The sequence below is a fragment of the Patiria miniata genome, unplaced genomic scaffold (genome assembly GCF_015706575.1).
Source record: "Patiria miniata isolate m_02_andy unplaced genomic scaffold, ASM1570657v1 HiC_scaffold_13, whole genome shotgun sequence".
Lineage (NCBI taxonomy): Eukaryota > Metazoa > Echinodermata > Asteroidea > Valvatida > Asterinidae > Patiria > Patiria miniata.
Window position 1 is genome coordinate 8,394,011 of NW_024037051.1, and position 24,298 is coordinate 8,418,308.

Sequence of the window (24,298 nt, forward strand, 5' to 3'; positions counted from 1 at the left end):
ATATATCGCTGATTGTCATTTGTTCGAAGAGAACTATAGCGCAGTTCCAGACAAGAAAGTATTAAACATCGGTCATCTTGATATTTTTCGCGGCACGGAAAGTGTGGTAGACTAAAATTGAGTTGTAAGGGTCATGACATTTCCATCCAGGCATATATTTTATGGAGGCTAACGGTAGTGGATCCAGAAATGTTTGCAGGGAGGTGTGCTAAAATGTAGACCGTTTTTTTCCCCCTCCGGACACTCGGGGGGGGGGGGGGGACTCGTACCACATTTCTAATGGGGAGCGTTGATCAAATCATACTATCATGCACACTATACGTATTTATTATCAATACAATTTTCCACAGTTTTCAACATGAAGGGGGAGGGTTTGACATATGTTTTTTGGGGGGCGATTGTTTTGTTGTTCTTGTTGTTGTTGTTGTTGTTGTTTTTTGGGTGGGGGGGGGCTAAACAAAGTTTGGGGGCTACAGCCCCCAGCCCCCCCCCCCCTCATGAAACCGCGCCTGCAAACTCTTGGCCCAAACTAGAGCATCGTCCGAAGTATAGACCAATCCGGACACACGTCACTTCTATCACAGAGGCTCCTTCAATGGCAAATGCATTGTGCTAGTTTTTGGTCAGGATAAGAGCTAGCACAATGCTTTCGCCATTAAAGGGGGACTCCGTGTGTGCAAAGTGATCATGCACTGGGCATGTCTGGATTCGTTTAGAGCTGGGACGGTCAAACAAAATTACTGAAAGTTGATCATAACACACAAAACTGTTTAGCTGGACTTACCACAGTTGTATACATCATTCAGCTTCGGGCAGTCGGAGTACCGATCGCACACTTTTTCGATCCGTATGCACTCTCCTGTTGAACAAGCAAATTCTTCTTCCTGGCAACTTGCTATCGAAACGAAAGCCATGACATATTGTCGTTATCAAGTGGCGTCTCAAAAGTCACTTCTGGTTTTTAGTTATCTTTTTAAACTGGTAAGAGAGTTGGTTTTATTTATACATGGGGCTTTCATCCAATAGCACATCTGAAAACATAAACTTTTTTTTTTATCTGAAGCCTACAGTAGATACAATACTGTTGCGCGTTTTCGTTTTCATCTGATTTGACATGAGGTGTATATAAAAGATTGAATGAGGTATAAGTAGGCCTTTACTTACTGCAATTGAGTTCATCTGAATAAGTTGGACACTCGTGAATCCCGTTGCAGACCGAAGATTGTTCCAGGCACTTAGTCCCTGAAGAACATGCAAACTGGCCCTCGTCACAATCTGAAAACGAAAGCAATTTCAAACATGTCAATAATTCTGTTATTCATCCTAACCGGACAAAATTCACTTTACTCAATGCTCCTTTGCAATCGAATCCCCCGAAAAAAAATAGAAGTATGGGTTTCCTGAATGGGTACACAATATTTTGGGGGCTAATTATCCGTTGAAAAAGGGACAGAATATCCATATCCTGAAGGGGGCACTATTTCCCTGGAAACAATTGTCTATAGAGGACACAGAACCACACAAAATCAGGGAAATCCGTCCAGGGAAAAAAGTATGCAATTTATGACACATGCTACTGAATAAAAAGTTGCACTTTTGTATACGTGCAAGGTGAGTGTGAACCACAACTTGCACGTGTACAAAAGTGCAACTGTTTTCGGTATCATTTGTCATGAATTGCATAATTTCGTACCCATTATCACTGCTTTGGACCAAACAAAGAGTATGGCTGGATTGCTAAGGAAATTCTGTACTGTTTAGTCGTTATTTGAGCGAGAGGTGCTCTGTAGTTTTTTAGTTAGACAATAAAGTATTGGAGGGGGGCTTTCTTTTTTGGTTGAGTGTAGTTCCCGATACTGCTTACCGATACTTGCGAAGCTACGGAGGGTAAACTGTAGCTGGTAAGGTTCCCAATCGTAACTGTACAAACCAGTTGTTATCCACAAAGCTGAACCCGAAGAAAATAGTTTCCTGTAAAACAACCAAATCCAAGAATGGGACAAAATGGGCACGCCCTCACTTGGGTCGTGGCCGTTACCAATGCGTAGATTGTTACCGGCAAACTTGGCAACATTGATCTCTATTACATTTCCTATTGACGATGAAACCTTCCACACGCACTCGCTGATGTTTGATGAAGTGTTAGCGATAACCAGGGGGATATCTTGGTTGCGGTGTACGTAAACTGTAACAAGCTGCTGACGGGGCCTAGGATTGACAACTTCCACTGTTACCACTTCTGTGTGAGTTGACAGATTCAAGTTGGTCGTTCCACAAAAACCTGCATTTAGGGGACAAAATAAGATTAAATCTAATCTGGAATTGTTTAACAATATCAAATGCATTTTTTCCTTCATCTCAATGGCAACTATACTCCAAAATTAATGTGTGCAACGCTCCTGACCTTGTCCGTATGTTTTTAAATAGTTTGTATTTAAATAATTTTCCGTCGAAAAAAAAGGCATAATCTAGCAGTTCCCTATTGAAACATGGTCAAAAAAATCCTGGTGAATCCACTTCTAGCCTGGGTTGAAGTCATGACCCAGATTTTACGATCCAAACTCCAGACCAAGGCCAACTTCCATAGAATTTGTCCAAAATATTATCACGCAAGTCTTACCACAAGTCAATCATCCTGTCATTATGGTCCCAGTCCTGAAGCCTATACGATCTATTGTCTTATATTCTTTTCTGTACATTATATTCTGTAGACCTTCTCAAGGGATTTGAGCAATGCCAATAAATGCGGATTTGGGTAACATTTTTTTCTTGGGCTCAAAGGGCTTCTATCCACCTATTTTAAACAACCTTGAGAATGGATGTGTTCACCAAAACGTCTACTGAAAGGATTTTGTTCACATTCACAATTCATACACCATCGTACTGAATAGTAAAGTACCGTGGTGTGAAAATGCTTGCATTTTGCAATGGTACCTCACAGGGTTTAAACTAATAAAACATAGAAACATCTCCAAAATGAGAAAATAATTATAATAACAACGGCTCAAGATATCTTTCAAGTGGTGATTCTGCAGAAGGTACTTATAATACATTTGTCATTTTCACAAATAAAGAGAGATAATCAACCAAAGAGAGACTCCTCTCACGAGTGCAGCAAGTGAATTTATTTTACCGCAATCCACTTCATCTGAGTAGTCTGGTAGATCTGCTCTACCGTCACATCGTGCACTGCCAGGCACGCACTTGGAGCCACTCTGAAGACTCTGGGCGTCACAAGAACCTTGCAAATGAAATACAAAACATAGGTCTTAAATCAAGCCTCCATCCGTGAAAGACGGGAAGTCGAGGAAACATGGAATGGCCTTACGTGTGGCCGTTCATTCTTGGTTGTTCAATTTTAAAGGGAATATACAACATTTGCAAACATAAAAAAAAACCAATTTATCACAAAATACCTCACTGGACTGTTAGTGAATGACACTCTCTAGCATCCTGTAAAATCATGGCACCAGGTGTGCTGACGTTTTCAAGAAAAGTTGTATTTGTGTATCAATTTCCAACGCTGGTCCGACCAGCGTTCAAACACTGCCCCAAATTTATCATACTTAGTTAGTCCACATTTTCCCTGTAATCGATCACGTACCTGTGAAGCCAGCTAGACCGATTCCCTGACCTTGCAATTCCCCGACGTCTATATATTGCTCCGTTTCATCTTAATTCGGGGAACCAAACTACAAGAACATGATTCTTTTTTCTAGGTTTTTCCAGCATCTACGAACCCAAAACGTCAAACAAGTCAGCGTGACAATATTTGCCATAAAATACTAACCCCCAAATCCATCCATTTCTGAAAATTACAGCAAAGGCAAATGTTGTATATTCCATTTAACTGGAGTAGTAGCTTTTGTGTGCGTCACATGCTGCGAAGCAGCTGCTGTTTTCTTGCCTCTGAACACACAACATACTTTTAAAACTATCGAGTCAGATTCGACCCGCAATCCGGGTCAGATTTAGCCTGACACATTCCTGGGTCGAAATGACACTACTCCGCGTCACTTTTCCGGGCCATTTAACTTGAAAAGTGTAGTTTTGACAAGAAAAAATATCCATTTTGTCCAAGAAAAGAGTCAGGTCGAAATTCGGTAGCCCGTACGCCCCTGCAGAACTTCTTAATCGGAAAGCTCACCTTTGACCGTTCCAGCATTAAGCCTGACCTCAAAATCGATTTCATTCCAGAAGGAACGTGTTACCATCCACACCTGACTTCCATCAAAGAGATATAAGGTTCCAGCAACTTGTACGTTTATTTCGTTAGCGACCAGGGAGGATAGAGAATACACTTCATCCCCGTTCCCAAAGGCTGCGTAGCTCTGATATCCAATTTCCATCTTAAGAACCTCCATGGTGAGGAAAGTGTTAGGGTCACTTGTAATTTGCCAAACGCACACGTATATGCCATTTTGGGTTGGCGGCATCGATATTACGACGGAGACGTTGACATGAACTAGACGTGGACCGCACGTAGTATCTGTTCCAAAAGACATGAACAGCAAACCATAAAAAAAATGTGGACATGGTGTCATTTCTTGTAAACTGTACGTTATGTTTTTAAATGGAATATGGGGATAATTAATTTGAATGCCCAATCTGGTTTTGTCCAGTGAGTTACAAGCACGGTATCCAGAACATATCTTTCATGCGTCCAACCTATTTTTGACGAAACACCGAAAGTGTTTCGTCAAACCTAGTTCTTTGACAAAACAGTGTGAAGTTTCATTGCTTGACATTCTTCTGAAGTTTATGCATGACGACTTAACGTGCAACTAGTACATGTACAGAGACATCATCAGAACAGCACAATAACACCTCTAGATTTATCTCTTCACATGGGCTATGGTTAATGTGATTTTTAAAAAAAAGTCTTACAGCAGTCCCATTCATCTTCAAAGTTGCCACAATCATTGTAACTGTCACAGATCTGCTGACTATCCACACATGCGCCCTGATGACCACACAAGTACTGGTCTTTGCTGCACGTTACTGTTCATAAAGAAAACATATCAGTGTGAAATATAAAAAGAAACCCTGTTTACTACTCTTACGGGTGCCCCATCAGAACAGCACTTGACAGGATTTGAGCAGCATGGCGTATTCAAGATTAATAGGGGGGACAGAACTATATCCTTCAGTTTGAACTATTTCAGTTTGGCAGTGAGTGTGGCCCGACAAGCGGTGGGTAAGAAGTTGCAACTGTTTACCAGTTGAATTTCAGCGCTTATTTTAAGGGATGGTCCTCTTTGGAACCAAATGTCACCTAAAAGCTTATAACTCCCAATAACCTGTACCAAAAGGAGAATACGAAGAGTAGATCTACGTTCCCTTTCATCAACAGACTTTTTACTTACAGCATCCCAACTCGTCTGAATAATCGTTGCAGTCGCGTACAGAATCACAGCGTAGGTCGGCAGCTACGCACTGCACTCCAGACGAACAGGCGAATTCGGTTGTGGTGTTGCATTGCACTGTAGATTGACAACAGTGTGACAATGAAGTGAGGAGGATGAAGTATATTGATGTCTGCAAGTTTATTCACGTACTTTCACAAGCATTGTCGAGAGGTGAAGTGCCCACATGCCCCTTCACTCCCCCGATACTCGTGTTTTAGGCCCATGCGTCCACAGTTAGTGACCTCGACCGCTTAAATGTAAATCATTACTATGATCGATCAGCAGAAGGAGGCAGTATAAGCAGGAGGTCTTAGGTTCGAGCCCCACCTAGACTGCAAAAACTGCTAAATCTACTAAACACTTTCTTGCTATCAGTTTGTTGTAAACATGTGTAAATACATGTTTAGAGTAAGGATGTATAGTGTTTAGCAATTGAACATTGATGGTTAGGAATCGACCACGTTAAGAAGCTAAACATGTTTACAAAGTGATAGCAAGATTGTGTTTAATTGCTAAACACAGTGTTCATAGTGTAACATAAGTAAGCTTGTCCATGTTTTCTCGTAAGCACTCGGAAAACACCGAGTATACATTGTTTAAACACAATCAAAAGGGAAAACAGGATCCAAAAACGCACAACGTATATAACAGCATAGGCGCATTAGGCCTAGCTTTAGTAACGAAGAATTGCCTTCTGCTAGTAAAGTGCGGCAGTAATAACTGTGTCTGCTTTATTAACATTGACCGATTATTAACATTAACCGTCGAGCGATGTGACCCGAGTGTAATGCGCACGCATTTTCCTACTCTTGACAATATCTTGAGCGTATCAAGAGTAACGCGAACGCAGCCATTAAGATGTTTATGGTATGAACTCTTTGCACGAGTACCCCTTCAACGGTATTAAACAAAAGAAAAGTTGGGGAGACCATTAGGAGGGACGCGTAAATTTTATTCCTAGGAGGGTTAGGGGCAATGTCATGAATAATTCATGTTTATCCATGAGAACGGACAATGACATCAACAGCATTGTTGTTAGTTACTCAACTAGTTACAATACATTAAAGCATTTTAAAGAACGGTTGTCGTCGAGCTACCACACAGTAGCCTAGTGGATAGCGAGATGAGCTATGGATAGAAAGATCCCTGGTTCGAATCCACGTCGTCGCTGCTCATTTTCATCAGCTATTTTTCTTCTCCAAATTTATCACTGAGATAATTTTAAATTAAGGGGAAAATAGAACGACAACCTAAGTCTTGCAATGATTCAAAGGAAAAACTGAATTATTCATGACATTGCCCCTAACCCTCCTAGGAAAAAAAATACGCAGGAGGGACCCTTGGCCATATTAGGGAGGTTTCGCAAGCGAACGGATACGCTTACACTTACGTTTAGCTATCCGTATCCGTGTTTTACTTACGTGTAGCGAGCGAGGTATGCGTGTCGTCTGCACGTATGACGTCATACGCCACTCACTATCCGCTAAACGTGCAGACGACACGCATATCTTGCTCGCTTCACGTAAGTAAAAAACGGATACAGATAGCTAAGCGTAAGTGTAAGCGTATCCGTTCGCTTGCGAAACCTCCCTAAATATTACCGACAACGCCTGACGCTCACGCGAAGACGTCACGGGTTTGTGCATACATGTAATAATTCTTTCATACTCTGCACCATACGCGCGCAAAGCTGCAGTACCCGCAAACGATGGGACCACGTCCAGACTGTCCATTTTCGCACATGTGGCACATACTCCAATTTGTATGAAACCCAAGGTAGGTCTAGTTTTTGGTGCATTCTGCATTTCATATTTTTATGCAACCGCAGGCCCATCAAACAAAATATCGGGTGTTAAAAAGCAAAAGGCTAGTCTTATTACTGTATAGGCCTATGTCTACCTTAACACACCGAACTTAACTAAAAGCATTTAAAAAGCGGCAACAAGACTGGTGTTTTACTCACCTACCTCACTTAGTTGTGTGATTTCGAAAGAGAAGTTGTTATTGGATACAGCGCACGGTATCCAAGCCTTTCCCGAATGAACCGTAATAACCTGGGGAATCGTGCCCGTTGATTTGTTAATGATTGTCGAGCTCTCGTTACTTGGGTCGTGGCCAGAGCCTACAAGGATGTTCCCTAAAATGATGAGTGATGTATCGCTGACGCGGATGTTGATGAGGTGGCCAGGAGAAGCATAGACCAACCACACACAGAACATTGAATCTGTGGTGCGTGGTAAGGTCAGCTGGTAGATACCACCGTCAGATACATTAACAGGTGGACCACATATAGCTGTTACCATAAAACAAGGAAACACAAAGAAAACATTCAATTCTAAGAGAGAGCGGGCAACTTTTGGTAAGTTAAGTAACTTTTGGTAAGGTAGAAGAGTAGGCCTACGTTGCCTTGACTGACAAACATGTCTAATATCGTGTTTTCACAATCGAGTGCGGATATGCAGTCCAATTTACAACCTATATCTTTTGGGATCAAGAACTCATGATCAATGTATAAATAAGGGAATGAACATGTTTAAAACCGGCTAAGGGCCTGGTCATGATAAAGGCCATGATGAAGGAAGTATTATCGTGACATAATTTAAAAATTTGCAATGAATATGTAAAAAAATAAATGGTTATAATCAGTTTATTTACAAAGCGTCTCTCGTTTTCGTAGCGGCAAACACAATTGCATTTCAAGACGATTTTTACCTGGCTTTTTTTCTGATGGCCATTAGACAAAAACTCACCACAATTCAGTTCATCGTACATATTTTTACAATCTGGTTCCAGGTCACATATATTATAGTCACTGCTCACGCACTTTGACTGTCCGTCAGACGTCAAACACCGAAATCTGTTTGAACGACATTCCCCTAGTGAAGAGAGAAAACATTGAAATGCCTTTAAGAGCGGCCTCAACATCGGCATTTCTGTTCTGGCTAATGCTATATAAGTCCCGCATGAGAAGCTACAGGCGCATTCTTGAGTTCGTGAAGGACCGCCGAGCGGTTGACTTATGGTTAAATCGTGGCGTATGTTGCCAAGATTTTCACACCTTTTACGATATTTGTGATATATAGTTCTATTATTCAGGCCCACGTAAAGAAACCATTCTTTAAACCTCTTTACATGTATTTACCACATCCTATTTCATCTGCTTTGCTGTCACAATCTGGGAATCCGTCGCATCTCTTGCTGATCGGGATGCAGACATTATCGGGCTCACAGTTGAATTCCGTCCCATTCTCACAGGACACTTAGAGATTGGTCAAGACAAAAATGAATCGTTACATTCAGTTTGCCTAGTAGGAAAATTGTAATGTACGCAGTTGGCATAGTGATTGACTAAGAACTAGTCGATTGGAGCCTACTAAAACACTCTTGCACATATAAGAAAGTGGAAAACAGAACAGGCAAGCTACATCTTCGTACCTGGATATTCAGATTCAACCCGCAAGTGGAGTCGACCAGGATAGTCGAAGTTACTCTTGATGAAGGTAATTTGGACCGCCGAGTTGGTAATCGACATACTCGGTTCCTTTAGTTTTCCATTGTACATTGCAACTGTCTCTGACCCCACTGTGAAACTTAAGACAAACGCATCTAGGTATGGATGTGTCGTTGGAACCAAGAAGCGAATTCGGATAACTTGGTCGCTACTGGCTTGCACTGTCCAGGAACAGTTGGCACTTGTGGATGTTAGGCTGGTTGGATCTCCTCTCAGCCGACCGCCTGGATACTTGATGTCGTATGACGAGTTTCTCGCCGAAAGAATGATCGGGTAATCGTCGTCGCAGTAATCTGACATTTAAACATTAAGAAGTAATTACAGCGATGTAAGGCGTACCACTGATGTACAGTGCCAATGAAAAGAGCAGGGATGTGCGAAGTGGTTGCTATAGCTGCAGTCACTGTTCTAATTATTGTGGATATTCGAGGTCTTTGTCAGTATGGTCGTCGCTTTCTAGCATGTTATTTCCATTCAATGACTTCACTTGCAATTCTGTATTTACCAGTTGAGAATATAATAGCTATATGTTATTGGATACGGTGTACTTTATTATTGATGAATGAACTAACAAAATGTACTTGCACATTGAACTGGAGGTAGGCTACTTCCCGATAAGCAAAGATTGAGTTTGGCATACCGTAAACTAGCCAAAGGACTAGACGGGAAGCTGGGCGGGAGAAGGGGCGAAGATACGGAATAAGGGACTGGACTAGGACAACAAGAGTTCATAACGATAATAAACTACTTGTAATTAGAAAATAGCTTCAGTGACCGTTTAAAGGTGCTAATTGTGCGGATCGTCTGATCAAACGAAGCAGCTTGGTGTGAAATCGGCGCTATAGCATTGAATACTCCGTGAAATATTATTCATGTAAATAACTGTACTTTATGTTTTCAGAAAACTACTGTGCATGTGTTTGCAAACGCTGTAAAATTACAGCAAAATTGCTTGCGAGGTCGCTATCTTGCACAATCGTGCTAGATTGATTACTTAGCCAACTCACCACAGTCCTCCTCATCATGTGGTGATGAGTCGCAGTCTTGACGCCCATCACATACAATGGTAGAATCGTAACATATTGACTCACCACACTTGAATTCATCAGGTCGACAGGTTACTTGTATCATGAAAAATAAAGGGAGGGGTTGCAGTCAATATTTTATTTTTTTCAAAATTAATTTATTGAAAAAGCGAGACTACCGGTATATATTATGTAAAACAAAAGGAGAAAGTTTATATTTATTATCAGGTTTAGTGTATATAAATTAACATCCCTTCATAGGAAATAAATCTCTTGTGAGCTTGAGCTCCTTGCGAAACGATGCGAGTTGAAATCTAAGAAATGAAGTGTTTCACACTGTAATATTTTGTGTGTCGATTATTATATCGTCTTAATGAATCGATATCGGCGAAATGTCAACAAAGTTGAGTAACGTGATAATGCTTGGATGTACCTAGTGAACTGGTGATAAAAAGCAAAATGACAAAAGAAAACAAGTTACCAACGACCTTGAGATCGTGTGACCCGTGACGTCATACCATCCAGGTATTTTTCTCTCTTTTGACATATACATGCAGCTAATTTCAACAGCTTAAATCCGCCCGCAAAGCAACGTAGGATCATATGCAATTACCTGGAAAATACAATTTTAATGACAGAAACTCTGTACTGCTCCAAGTGGAGATACCCTGTGAAATTATTCCGGCTGAATGGTACCGTCAAAGGGCCCATGTAATCTTTATTATTTTTAATGCAATCCTTGAAAATGTACCTTTGTGTCCCACCGGTAACTTTATTTTAAATTTTTTATTTTACCATTTTCAAGGGTATTTTGGTGCCTTTTTGGTTTTTATGCTAAGAGCGAATTTCCGTATTCATGAGAAAAACTCACGGTGATGTCATTTTGGGCAAAAACTCAATGTTGTATTATTTTCAGCGCCAAAAGTGGCCAAAATTTTGGATATTTTACTGTCGTAAATTTTATTTTCTTTGGTGATTCGTTGTTGTTTCAGTACATGACAGTAAGCAAATGAGCAAACTCTTCTCCGAAATGTAATTTTCTTGAGCAAATTCTTGGGTGCACAATTTGAACAGAATACCCCTTAAATGAACAGTGTCTTCCTAAAGGTAAATCACCGCTTAAACCCTCAGTTCTGAGGAAAAACATGGAAACATTTTAAATGTTTAAAGAAGTGCGCTTTTCAGTCAAATTAAACCAAAAGGGACGTTAAATACTTTTCATTCATTTCAAAGGAGTAGGAAATTGCACACAATATTTTTTTTTTGAAGTATTATTCATGCCATGTTTCCCTTTAGAAGAAAGTCATCACTGAAAGCGGTTTCAAAATAGGGTGCAGGCGGGCTTAATTTAAAAGTTTCACGAGGCGTGTTTTCTGTTTTCTCAAAATGTATAGTGATTGAGAGAACATTCAAGATATAGTGGTTATGCACCCTACTTATGATTTTGAGCAATGAAACAGCTCCAAACCTCTTAATGATCCTATGTACTTCAACTGAAAACACAAGTGCAGAACCAGTGCGGAATCGCCACATTGGAACAAAAACGAGGCTTTATGTTGCAACAAAAATAGAACAAGGAAACAAACATCTGCGGCGTCGTTGCCATGTAGGTTGTCGAACTAGGATTAGGTGGAACTCGTCTTAGTGGCCGAAGCCTTCTTGCGCAGTCTGTCTTTCAAACAAACCGATTAAAGTGTCCCTAAAGTGGTTTGATTTTCCCGGTGCAAGTCAGCATGGATTGACCACAACACGCAGTTTTTGCACCCAAATAGAATTGCTCTAATGTTGGTTTCCATACGGATCCTATAGTTTCTTAATTAAAAGGTCAGAATAGGGCAAAAGCAATATGGTGTAAGACATCTTTTATCCTAACAAGCCTTTTTATTTCTTAACAAAAGGGGAACATTGCATTCTGTTGAAAAAAATTATACTTAGAGTAAAACTAGGGACCAGACGATTTATAATGTGCAAATAACTGTAATTTTAGATCAGAATACTCCGGGGGAAAAAGGGAATAAATCTGGTGGAAATACAATTGAAAGCTCAACCTTTTCGTTTGAATGAGCTACTCATTAAGTAAAAACAAACGATGATACTAAAAGCAACTAGCCGTGAGTATCATAGTTTGGACACAAATTCTGCTTTTCTGAATACGGATCGCAAGCGGCAAACATTTCAGACCAAACACGTTTTGTTCTGTCGGGGTTGATAAACGGCGGCACTTTTACCTAATTACGGTGGCGGTGCTGATGGTGTTTTTCAAAGACATGATGGATTGTTTGAAGGTTATCAATCAGATCAGCTTTGCGCCTAATTCAATGTCAATAACAGATCTAGATCCAAACGTGGGCGAATGGTCAGAGGGCGAATACTTCCGTCATTCTAATAACGTACAGTCAAGATGAAAGAGCAACCGATCGGTAGTGATCTGCCTGCTAAATTAATGTGTTTTGTCTTTCACAGGATAATCAGAACATAAGGAGAAAATAGCTTCCGTCACCTGCACTCTGTACTATCAGGAAACCAAAGCCAAACTCACGCAGCCCAGAGGTTCACACACTTAAAGTTACTTAGGAAGGGAAGGGGTTTTGTGGACTTCTGTAGTTTCTTTGTGCATGTGTAATGCCATCCCTGGATAGCAGTTTGCCAATTGAAAAATGAACAAAGTCAAATTAAATTAGAGTTGAATCGATCGAAACCAAACAAGTGGGAGAACTTCAATTTGTTTACGTGTGTGGTTATTCGCCAAGTCACCATAACCAAAATTGTGTATGAATGTTAAGTGCATCTCGTAAGGCTTGGTATTATCATTGGGTTGATAGAACCTCCGAAGGATGTGTACAATTTGAGCGCACTTTTCGCTCGTACCCCCGCCCTGCAAACAGGACGCTGGGATACGCTGATGAGTTCACGCTCTGATTGGATAGATTTTGCGTGACCTGTGACCTGTGACATGCAAGTCATCACGGCCACGACTCTGCGATGAGCTTTTAACGACCGTTAAGACTGAGTCATCACTCTTTTTCCCAATCATAATTGGGGGGGGGGGTTTCCGCTAAAAAGCGTAATAATGTAGGAAATTTTTTAAAACTTATCTGTTTTGTAAATTTTCAATTCTCGTCACTTGCTCAGGCTCCGTTTCGAATTCACGAAGGGTATATGCGACGCTCAAAATGTGTCCACATGGTCCACAATGACAAATAAATCACATCCGGTGCGGAATGTATGCATTTCTATGAGGAAGATTTCGGATAGCATTTGCCTGCATCGGCTAACTGTGGTCTTGAGCAGCTGCAGCCAGATGCTTTATTCATAGGTCATGACAAATTACCCAGTATGCCACTCCCACTTTCTTCACAAAATTCTGTGAAGCTCATCAGCTTATCCAGCGTTGGCCAAGTTAGAGCAAGAACTATTGTTAACCATTAGTTCGACTAAGTTAGCCCGAACTCTGTCTAGTCGACGATAGTTGGACGATTCTAGTCAATTATTCAGGACCAGCATAGCCACGATTTATAGCTGGTCAACAATAGCAATTTCCATAGCATGCTGAAGGGGAAACCAACTATCAACAAAAATGGCGGAAACGAAACTTTGAGCGTTACATTTCACTTTCATTGCACAGTTTTTCCACGTTTGTTTACGATTATGTCACTTTTGTCACCATTGTACAATAATATTGGCGATTATGTAAGATGTACGTTCTAAACTAATTACTATTATTTGTGTAAATAAAGAGAAACACAAGTGTTGCATAATTGTGCAATCGCCATTTTCTGACGGTCGTTGACATGACAATAGTTCGACTTGAATCGTTAGCACTTCATCTTCAGTGCGCATGCGCTAGGTACGTCACGAACCAACCACTGGTCAACCACTGGTCCTTGCTCGAACTTGACCGTTGCTGCATTTTGGTCAGTGGCTATATAGGCCTACGCAACTGGTTCTGACGTGTGTTCCCAAACTTCAATCCACACTCCCGGCTTCAAGATCATCGCCCTGATTACCCGACGTCACGTGATTAAAGTTCATTATTGTCATATCCATCATTGTACTTGCTGATTGCACCTTTTCATATAATTGTTGCTCGTGTAGGCTAAACATTAGTATAAGACTAACCATTCATACATAACATACGTACGTACAGTTCCCATTATAACCCTGGCTTTCGTTGCTGTATATTTGAAAGCACAGCTTGTCATGGTTGTCACTGAGACTTAAATTAATTAATAAGTTGCTCTCGTGGGACAAATAGACCTAGATCTCAATTTAGTGTTATTTTGCTCCCAGTTTTCGCTCCACTAATTGAAACTGACGGATCCATTACAGAGCACGCTCGGAACCAAAGACGGCTAATGATGACAAGACATTACATCGTTCTGTTTTGCTTTTCCAATTATTTGCCCCATCTGTCTTAGTTGTGACTTCCGTAATTATTACTCTGTTGGCCCATTACCGCAAGTCGCCATACCAATTCTTCATTTAGGTCAATACAGCAGACAGGTCCAGCAATCCCATTAGACTAGGCAATGATAAAACTAATTCCGCGGGAAAAAAAATCTTCGGAGTGAGCAATACGTATCATACAAATATCAACACAGCAACGTTTTTCTGAACATCCTTGTTTATCGTATACAATCTAACACCGTTATAACAAGGTCCTTCGGACTTTACTAATTACCTCGTTATAACAGGTACCTTGTATTAACAGTATTGGAAAACAAAGAAAAACAAAGATTTTGGACCTAAAATTGTGCTTGTTATAAGCATGACGTTGTATTAACAGTGCTCTTCTTATCAAGGTTCGAATGAAGTCAGGTTAAACTTTAAAAAACTGTTTAACTGATGCTATAGGCCCTAAAAATCCATAAAATGTAGTTGTATTTACAGTAATCCAAATTTGACCTGAGCTTCTAAAGTGAATGGGAATGTATTCGGACGCTCAAACAATCGGCGTGTTTTTCGTAAGGACTTTATTTGCAGGTATTTCTAAATAACTATGTATTGATACAGACAGTATTTTGGTTTTAAGATCACACAAATAATACCCAAGCGTTTGTTGCACACCTCGATTGAGAATGTGAACGAACAACGTAACAAAATCTCAGATGGCAGGATTGATGATGACCAAAAACCTGTTATTACGCAAATTACGCACTATGTGCCTATTTTGAGGGCGTATTGTAAGGGTTTTGGGGCTTGGCTCATATTCTTCGTTCATATCAGAACTCTCTTTGCCATTTTGGGAGATGGTTACTGAAAACACATTGTTGTCTTTAATTTTACGGCCAGTTTGGTTTTCATCTCGAGAGGGCACATTTATGCGCGAGGGGGCACATCTGTGTCCGCAAGAGGGGCACTTGGGTAAAACTGGGGGAGTGCCCCCTGCCCCCCAGTTCCGCCGCCCCTCTAAGGATCAGAGTTGGCTTGCCATAATCCAGTTTTCTTTCTGTGCATAAGGACATATAGGATGCTGGTTTTAATCAAACTTTCAAAACCGGACTTACCCGATGGGAATTCCAATGAAATTGCGGGTGTGTAGCACACTAGATGCAGAGCCACAGCGAGAAGGGGAGGAGCCAGCAATGGCCACGCCCTCCCCATCTTCAAGGGCACAAGAACTGAAAGACTGCAGTGTCTAAAATGAAAAGTTAAAAAGTGAAGTACATTACATAATCTGACAGTCAAATGAATATTGTATTTAATGATATCATTTATTATAATACCCATCAACAGTAAGTACACCATAATATGCATGGTTTCATCTCATGTTCGATTGCGTTAAAACACCTTTACTTTATTGCTTATCGGGAGCAGAATATTTCTAGTGCTTTTTAGAGCGGCTGAGATGTAATGTGTATGTGTGTGTAAAATACTGGTAACACTTGGCAGGAGTGTAATTATAAGTCGTTTACATTATTGTACGTGGCGAGGTATTCATTGAAGTCTGAAATTGACGTCTGAAAACTTTACCAAAATACCGTTTCAAAGAAAGCACTAACCGAATACTGCATGTAAGTCTCTGAACACGTTGCCAACAAGAACCAGCGTTTATCGCAGTTTGTAAAGTCGTTCTTCTGGGACAGTACAACACTGCAGAAACTGTACGTATGTCATATTACTTTTTTGACATTATTTTTTGGCAGAATCTGCATTCAAATAAAGAACTTCTCAATCAGTGTTCGTCTTTGCTTGTTTGGAAGTTAGATATATATGTTTCCTTACCAAACGAAGTTGAAGTAAAATCCCGCCTGTGTGTAGATCTCGCCCGCAGAGAGTGGAGAGTGGTTATGAGAAGGCTCGCATCAAGGACCAAAAGCGCTGAATGGTGAGTTACGGGGCATTGCGCATGTAACACGGGTTCACTGTTCATTGTGGGCGTGTTTAGCGTGTACTATTGTCTCACGCGACTCTCTCCAGCTGGGATTAACGAATTAAGGAATCGGGCAAAGTGTGTTTGTTTTATCTACGGCGCGCGGCAACGCATCAAGTTTTGCTCTTCCAAAATGCAAATACATGCAACATTATGTAAAAACATTATATATGTAATACGCATGTGTGAAACATATCACGTACACGAATATATGTGTCGCCTGATTCGGAATAAGTTCTAAGACTTTATATTCCATGTCAGTCAGCGTGGTTGCACTAAATCGGTAGTCTGAATGCTGCAGTTTGCGGGTTCGAATCGTGGAGGACTTTTGCATTTCTCTTTTTTTCCCCAAAATTCAATTTTCTTCCCCGTAAATTGTGTTATCTAGTCCTGGTATGATATATCAAATAGATTCCTCCACTTTTCTTCTCATTCGTGGCTCTAGAGGATTTTATTTTACGGGAAGTTAAGTACGAGAACCATTTCGTAACCAACTGACGCATGCGCATTATGGTCTTTGAATATACTTGGTTGCAGAAAAGAGTAATTGCCGCCCGCCAAAAGAAAGGCGTTATCAAACAATCCCTGACAAATTACTTTAATCCCGTGGCTTAGGGAGTTGTCGTCAACACCCGAACGATTGGTCTTTTTAGTCTCACCGCACACTTTCGGAACAACTTAAGTCGACTAGCGGACTATGGGCCTTAAGCACAAGTTTTTGTCGTGTTCCCTGAATGCATTTCATTAATTGTGAACTGTTGAATGGGATGGTGCCGGACTATTTATTCACTATGCCAGACTATTTATTCACCATAACCTCACATTTTTTTTAAAATGTGGCTTAAAACGTTAGAGTATATTGAATCACAAACAGTAAGTCATTCATCAGAGCGGACTGGTATTAATTTGTAACGACATTGCTTTCATTTCTGTACACATCATTCCAAAAATGAAGATTTTACTTCATTCGCAATCCAATATGGCCGACTAGTGAATCCATAGCAGGCTTGGATTACTCCGGAAATGCTGTGACCTTGGGGGTAAAGGGGTAAAATCAAGATCATTGGTCCAAGACCAAACCCCGTTATTTTGATGCGCTTTTGTGCCCCCCCCCCCCCCGTTTGAAATCCTGCGAAAAGGTCTATAAAATACCAAGAGTTAGACGTATTATTAAATAAATTCACTGCGATTTAATTTTGTTCTCATACACGTAGTCTAGATTCGTTCAGTTTATTCAAACAACCTTGTTTCTGATCACAGAGAAAAAATATTAACTAAAACTACACGTGAACAATGGTTTCAGGTGTGCATTGCCAGCAGAACAAAGATACGAGTAAGCTGTATTACGCAACGTATTCCTCTTTGAACTCCTACCTATGTTCCTACCACCACTGATTAATTGGCCGTTATTGTGAAGTCACCGACCACCACATCACCACTCCAAGAACAATAGATTTGTAAAGAACAATATCTTATGCAATTGACATGTTTTACCTTTTTATATTTGACATAGCATTTTTTTTTTGTCTTCACACAAAAATTTATTTTATATAAATTTTCCGTTGAAAAAAATGTTTTAATGTATACTTCAAGACGGATCTATTTAAGCTTTTCTAAAGAACGGGAATGGTTGAGACTGGTTCCCTTCCCACATTCGAATGGAGTGGTGGGCAACCAGCGCGTAGCTTCACTTGTTTGTGCAGCTCAGAATGGCAAACGAGCTTTCCAGATTGTTTCCATGGAGATCAGCAACCCCTAAATGAGCTTCCCCGAAGCTAAACCTACCGCAAGATGGCGCTGTACAATAATTTATCATAAAGAAACATGCAGGATGTTTGCGGAAATAAGGTGGACCGTAACCAGTCATTCAATAGACTTTGAAATGGTATTTCTTCAAATTCTTCAATCTCTTCAAATTCGTTTTGGCTATAAAAACGACTACTTAAAGCACCTATATATAGATAAACGTGGCTATAAGTCCCACTATTTAAACTACTTCTACACTAATATTTTTAATTCTCCAGCTAACTCGATTTTGAAGGAATTTAAATGCAAAAACCCCGATGCCAAGGCATCTGTAGCCTGTTATGTTTCATGGCGGACGTAATAGAAGCGTTGTTTTGATTGGGCAAATTTTGCTCAATACAACAGAGTTTACCCAAACTAAATAGCGTCCTCTTATTGTGTACACTTTATTTCATAACGTCACGAAATCAACAAAAATCATTTGTGACATTTACATGCCGTAAGGTTCATCCTCAGTATGCCAGTAACTGGCAGTATAACATCTTGTTCTTAACAGTCCCAACCAGCATTTGCTGACCGTAGGTGCTGGCCACGCTTGAACCTCTTGCTAGTAACTGCCCATCATCCATTAAGACTTCTCTCACGTCCGCATTGAGGTCCTTGTCCAAGACGACTTTCAAAACCTGTGAGGTAAAGGTTTATTTAAAAGTTAACAAAATATTATATAAAAATGACTCTGTTTTCGGCTTATAACTTTATTTTTAAGAAAGACAATATCTTTATTACACGGTATTGATACATGTACATATACTTTAATTTATTGGCAATTTTTTCGACGACCCGTCCTCGGACCCGTGCACCACCAAGAGTTTGCAATGGAGAATTCATTTTTCCCAATGCATTGTGGGAGATGCATGGTCGACAAATTCGAAGCGCGGGACATTTCAAACTGTTTCAGTCAGTAGTTTCGTAAGCGTATGATTCGAGTATAATGTTTGCCCTTTTCTTTTCTTCTAATCAATATGGTGTTTTGTTAAGGCAGCAGAATGCTATGCACCAATCTATAACAAATTAGCTAAAGTTGACTACTGACACTCATTCAAATGGGACATGATTTGTCGACAATGGCAAACTCTTGGTGGCCCACTGCATTGTGAATCGCCCGAATTAAAATGCGAGATTGAAAGTAGTTACTCTTAAGGTTGTACCTGTGCAGTGCCCTTGTTGCGGTCATTTTCGTCTCCCATCAACATTTTGTACGGCTGATGGTGGCAACCGATCCACAGGGCACCAGTAGCCCTGTCAACTTCGATGTTATCGACCGTAGTGAACATGTTAAGTTTCTGTCAGTATGAAAAATCGTGAATTTTTAAAGTGTTACAGAGACTGAGATCAATTTTTCATAAGGACGAAAGAAATTAAACATTGATGACTTACAAAGAAATTGCTTATACAGGGTGAGTAAAAAAAAACGAAACCCAAATGTTGGGACCATTGTTTAAGAGAAGTTCTGCATGTAGCATTTTCAAAATCTAGGATATAAAAGCCCAATTCATAAGCTTTCTTTTAGTACAAGAATCATTCAAATCACGTATGTACTTTTCAAGTTACGGAATTTTAAACACAACCACCGTTTAAAGTTCCGTCCACGGATCACAAGAAGGTAAGTGTTCTTTCAGCAAAACGAAAACAAGTCACATAGGGATGTATGTGAATTGTTTTCGTTTTGCTGAAAGAACGCACACCATTGTTGTGATCCGTGGACAGAACCTTAAAACGGTGGTTGTGTTTAAAATTCCGTAACTTAAAAAGTACATACGTGATTTAAATAATTCTTGTACTCAAAGAAAGCTTATGAATTGGGCTTTCATATTCTATATTTTCAAAGTGCTACATTTAGAACTTCAATAAAGTAACAGTCCCGACATTTGGGTTTCCTTTTTTTTTTTACTCACCCTGACTTTCTTATGCTGACTGAGTCACACTATCCCAAGAACCAATTAGTGTTTCTATTCTTTATTCTGAACTCTAAAGATCACAGACAATTTACCTTTAACAACGTCAGCGAGCCGTCCTTGTTTTTCTCGAAAATGTTTACTTCATTGTCAAAGGCCCCAGCCACGTACACGTACCTGCCACAACAGACGCAAGTCAAAAGCTGTCATTACTAACAGAAGTGTCTCAAAATCTTCCAATTATTTTAAATGAACTGAACTGTGATTCAATAATTATAACCAACAAGAACTGACAATACAGAAACACACAGCAATTGAATACACTAGCCGTCCAGTGATCGGTTAATCCAGTTAGCCTGTAGCCCCTTAATTGTGCTTCAATAACTAAATAACCAATCAGAATCCATCATACTGAGAAATACCGAGCCCGCAGAACATACTTGCCGTCCGGTGATTGGTTGATTCCGTTAGCCATTGCGAAGCCAGTAGCCACTATCCTAGCCTTTTCCCCGTCATAGTAAGCCACTGTTCCGGTCGGTATTGGAGACAGAATTTCCAAGAAACTTTTAAATTTACTGAAGTCATTTGTGATATAGAAACGCCTTGCACTCACTGCCACGACATCGTTGGGACTTTCGGTGGGAAAAGGAAAGAAAACCCTTATTTCATCATTTGCAACACATTTCTGCAATTAAGAATACACTGGTAGCAGATCCTATCTTCCGTGGTGCCGTACGTGGGATATTTGGATAATATCCAATAAAATACCATAGGTATTTACCATGAGGCCATTTAATTACAATTGGCGTCATAACTGAAAATCGTTAGTGCCAGTTACCTGGCCTTACCTGTATATACTTTCACTGGTAACCGTCTCCTTGTGTACCAGTGTGTTGGTACCCTGCGTGTACTCAAATAACTCCACTGATGACCCTCCCTTTGCCCGGTTGACGACGAACAGTGTTACTTTACCTGGTGAAATAATTATATGACATGAAATCAGCTTTTGAACTCTCTGTCTTCAATTTCAATAGTGGGCGCTCTTCATTTCACCATCTGTCACCAGAGGTACATGCAGGTATAAGGAACTGATTTTCTACTGTTTGGGAGGCTCCTACATTTGTTAGATACCTAGTTTGACAAAAAGCCCTGAGAACACGTGTACATATTAAAAATTGCTCCTCTGGTGGAAAGTACTTATGCTTGTACTCGTACAAATGACAAAGTACTCGTACTCGTGAAATGTTCTCGACTACAACACTGCTGTGTAAATACGCCTGAATTTATGAAGTCGAAATTGTCAAAACGGATAAAAAGCAGGACGGGTATTTTGACGGTAAATAACAATTGTTTAACTCCCGGAAATCCCCGAGCTGTTGTAAATGTATCCGTGTGTTTTCGGAAACGGGCAGGATACTGCCCGTGTTTCGTCCTGCCTATTTTTAGCAGTGGCGGCCACCTTACCTGAGATTTGTCAGACTGAATCGTCAGAATCGTTTGGTCTGTGAACCATACTTCACTTCACCCCAATACCGTGAGCTCACGTTGTAATACATTTGGTGAAAATAATAAAAAGCTACATGAATGCGGAGGCAATAACTTGCCGTTTTTCATCGCTAGATAGCGCTCTTCAGCTCGCGCTTTAATGTAGGCTCTGGATAAATGTGAGCAATGTATTTGGTGCGTTCGACTAGCTTCCCCGTGTACACACCGGGTTCACACGCGAGCTGGGGCAGTGGTGGCTGGTTGACGCCGAGGCAGCCACGAATGTCACGTTGTGGCTATTTGAACGCTCTCGTGTTACATGTGTAAGCTACTCGAACGACGCAGCCATCATGTATTAAAGCTGAAAACATGGACGCGATTACCAATAAGTTGGTGGATCGGGTGTAACATAAAGATAAAAAGCATGTTAATATCGACATGCATATTAATCGAAGTAAATAGGAATTTGATGACAACGATATTAACCATCTCCACTGCAAAAAAAATAGGGTGATCAAACTTTGACTTGATTTAAAACTGCGGTCGTACCTGTGTTCTTGTCTTCCCAGATACTCAATCCGAGGTAATTGGCGCCCTCCTTGTCAAAGGATTCTCCTTTGATGCTGACCTCACTGACGTTGCGTTCCGGATGATTGAAGTCAAAGGTGAAGATTCGGCTTTTAATCTCGGATTCCCTTGCCCAATCCGCCGGAGAAAACTTAAGCCCCTAAAAAGGTAGAAAGCGGGGTTTTTTTAAAGATGATCTTATAATCCAGGGACGACTGTCCAAACGATTTATTGGTTTGTATTGGCCAAATTTAAGTTGCAAATTGTTCATATATTTTGAGAAGAAAAATATCCTACCAAAATCTCACAATCCTGTTGTGCACTGTACAGGCCGGTATCTCGGCAAACGATTGAATTGAATGATCGAACTGTTCTTCACAACCTCAATAACGAAACTGAAAACCTAACCCCTTTGCCCTTTTCTTGCCCTTTGACCCGCATCGGCCACATCTTACCAGCACACATAAAAACAGTTATGTCTGGGTGTAAAATGCCATAATTTAAATCACAATGCATATTGATGAAACCTGGATCTACGGTATTTAAGTGTAAGCCTTCTCTTGTCTTTATTATGATATAAGCCACACATTGATGAGTTGGATCTATATCGAAGTTTACTTAAGAGATTATGATCAAGCAATTATTGGCGGGAATATAAATGTAAATCATATCAATTTGATACTTACTGAAGATATGAAAGCGATTCCGGATGATGTTGCAGAGATATCCTCAGACCCCAAATCTTAATGATTAAATAAAAAAAAAAGGACAAACAAGAACCAAAACACCGTGTAATAAGCTGTGTAAATATTTTGCACCCGAATCTTCGTCTTTTCAATGTTGCTTTGGGCATGTTTGGCTTTGTTATTGTTACAATCTTGTCTCTCTGATTCCGATTTCATTTTGGTAACTATATCTATATATACTGACCAATTCCGGGTACAACACGGCAAGGTCCTGGCGTGTGATTGAACGAGTGCCTGTGCACACCCACCATTAACCTAGGAAGAAAAATAGTGTCTAAGTTTTACAAAAATGCACACCGACTAATAGAGCAGTCGGATAATTTAATGGAGGTCCTGGGTTCAAGTTCAACCCGAGTTAGCCCTTAAATTCAACTCGCAAGCCTTCAGGCTGCACTGAGCATACAATGGCTATGAAATTATGTTTGTGCAGGACAAAACCCCAACATGCTGAGTACTTCTCGATCCGTGTAATTTCTTGATTAGACGACACTAATATGTGCAGGATGATGATTTCAAACCCACAAGCAAAACTTTTTCAGTGTCAAACACTTGAACATCAGTCCTGATGAGCTGCTAAGCACAACAAACTAGCATAGCCTCTGATTTATAAAAGCAGGTTACCAGCCGAAACTTCATGTGATTCTCATGCTAAGCAAACAACAGGTGAATACCAGTCACAAGCGATACACATCACGTGGACATTTCATTGGTAATCCTGTTTTTGCCAGGGAAGACTTTGCATGCTAAGCAAATGTGTGTGTTAAGCAGCTCCATGACATTGACCCCTGAATGCCTCAGTGTTTATAGCCTACGCATAAGTACATGTAGACCAACTCAGTGAGTTCCCCACCCGGTCACAACTCATGAGAATGTCCCACACGTCATTCTACTCACGCTACTTTAATGCCGAACTGCAGGCAGGCGACGAAGACAACAAACAGTGTAGCTTTCAGCAATATTCCAGCCATCGTTGATACCGTTCCACGATCCACCAATCCCACGGACGTATTGGCCGATAACACCGCTTCCTTTATCGGTTTGGAGTTATTATCGGTTATCAGAGACAGTGGAAACTGCACAGTCACTGGTTAATCCTGAAACCTTTATCAACAGCGATATCAAGGTGGTTCTATGTTACGCACCTGAAATGGCTTGGGTTTTGCAACAAGCCCACACAAAAGTACTAGACTGAGTATCACCCGTTGTCCAATGGAGCCCTCCCAGTCTCCAATCCAACGTCTGATATAACTAAGCCTGCAAATTTATGCGACACCGCGCGCCAACCAATCGGAGTCGACATGACGTCATTTCATTCCGGAATCTGGACAAAGCTGTTAATTGGTAAATTTGGATGCCATGTTTTCGTATAACGGGCATAGAGATCTTTAAAAACCGACATTGGCTTTCAAATATGGGTTACCGAAGACCCGATATAGAGGGCACCCGCTGAATGGTCAGAATCTCGAGGTCAAGATGCAGTCT

General features: G+C 40.6%; 2 protein-coding genes across 2 annotated transcripts in view; both read right to left on the minus strand.

Moving 5' to 3' along the window:
• Positions 1 to 10,050, minus strand: part of LOC119721554 — a 31,550-nt gene extending 21,500 nt beyond the window's left edge. The window contains 12 exon segments of the mRNA XM_038191634.1: positions 785 to 895; positions 1,165 to 1,275; positions 1,865 to 2,281; positions 3,134 to 3,241; positions 4,148 to 4,489; positions 4,888 to 5,001; positions 5,367 to 5,483; positions 7,372 to 7,701; positions 8,159 to 8,284; positions 8,551 to 8,667; positions 8,844 to 9,212; positions 9,927 to 10,050. Coding sequence (XP_038047562.1) covers positions 785 to 895; positions 1,165 to 1,275; positions 1,865 to 2,281; positions 3,134 to 3,241; positions 4,148 to 4,489; positions 4,888 to 5,001; positions 5,367 to 5,483; positions 7,372 to 7,701; positions 8,159 to 8,284; positions 8,551 to 8,667; positions 8,844 to 9,212; positions 9,927 to 10,050 — 2,386 coding nt within the window.
• Positions 10,051 to 17,546: 7,496 nt separating this feature from the next.
• LOC119721194 (serum paraoxonase/arylesterase 2-like) lies at positions 17,547 to 24,033 on the minus strand. Its single transcript, XM_038191100.1, has 9 exons — positions 23,711 to 24,033; positions 23,001 to 23,071; positions 22,757 to 22,812; positions 22,053 to 22,230; positions 20,867 to 20,990; positions 20,459 to 20,650; positions 20,114 to 20,195; positions 19,272 to 19,406; positions 17,547 to 18,746 (listed from the first exon to the last, which is right to left on the minus strand). Exons 1-9 carry the CDS (start codon positions 23,782 to 23,784, stop codon positions 18,576 to 18,578), a joined length of 1,083 nt encoding a protein of 360 aa, XP_038047028.1. The 5' UTR covers positions 23,785 to 24,033; the 3' UTR covers positions 17,547 to 18,575.
• Between the last annotated feature and the right edge of the window lie 265 nt (positions 24,034 to 24,298).

Bases quoted from the DNA above. Each gene is read 5' to 3' on its own strand.
- LOC119721194 (XM_038191100.1), bottom strand. From the start codon at position 23,784: ATGGCTGGAATATTGCTGAAAGCTACACTGTTTGTTGTCTTCGTCGCC. The intron at 20,651-20,866 runs GTAAGGCCAGGT...TCCCACCGAAAG, and splicing joins ACCAGTGAAAGTATATACAG to TCCCAACGATGTCGTGGCAG. The intron at 20,196-20,458 runs GTATGTTCTGCG...CTGTTGTGGCAG, and splicing joins AACCAATCACCGGACGGCAA to GTACGTGTACGTGGCTGGGG.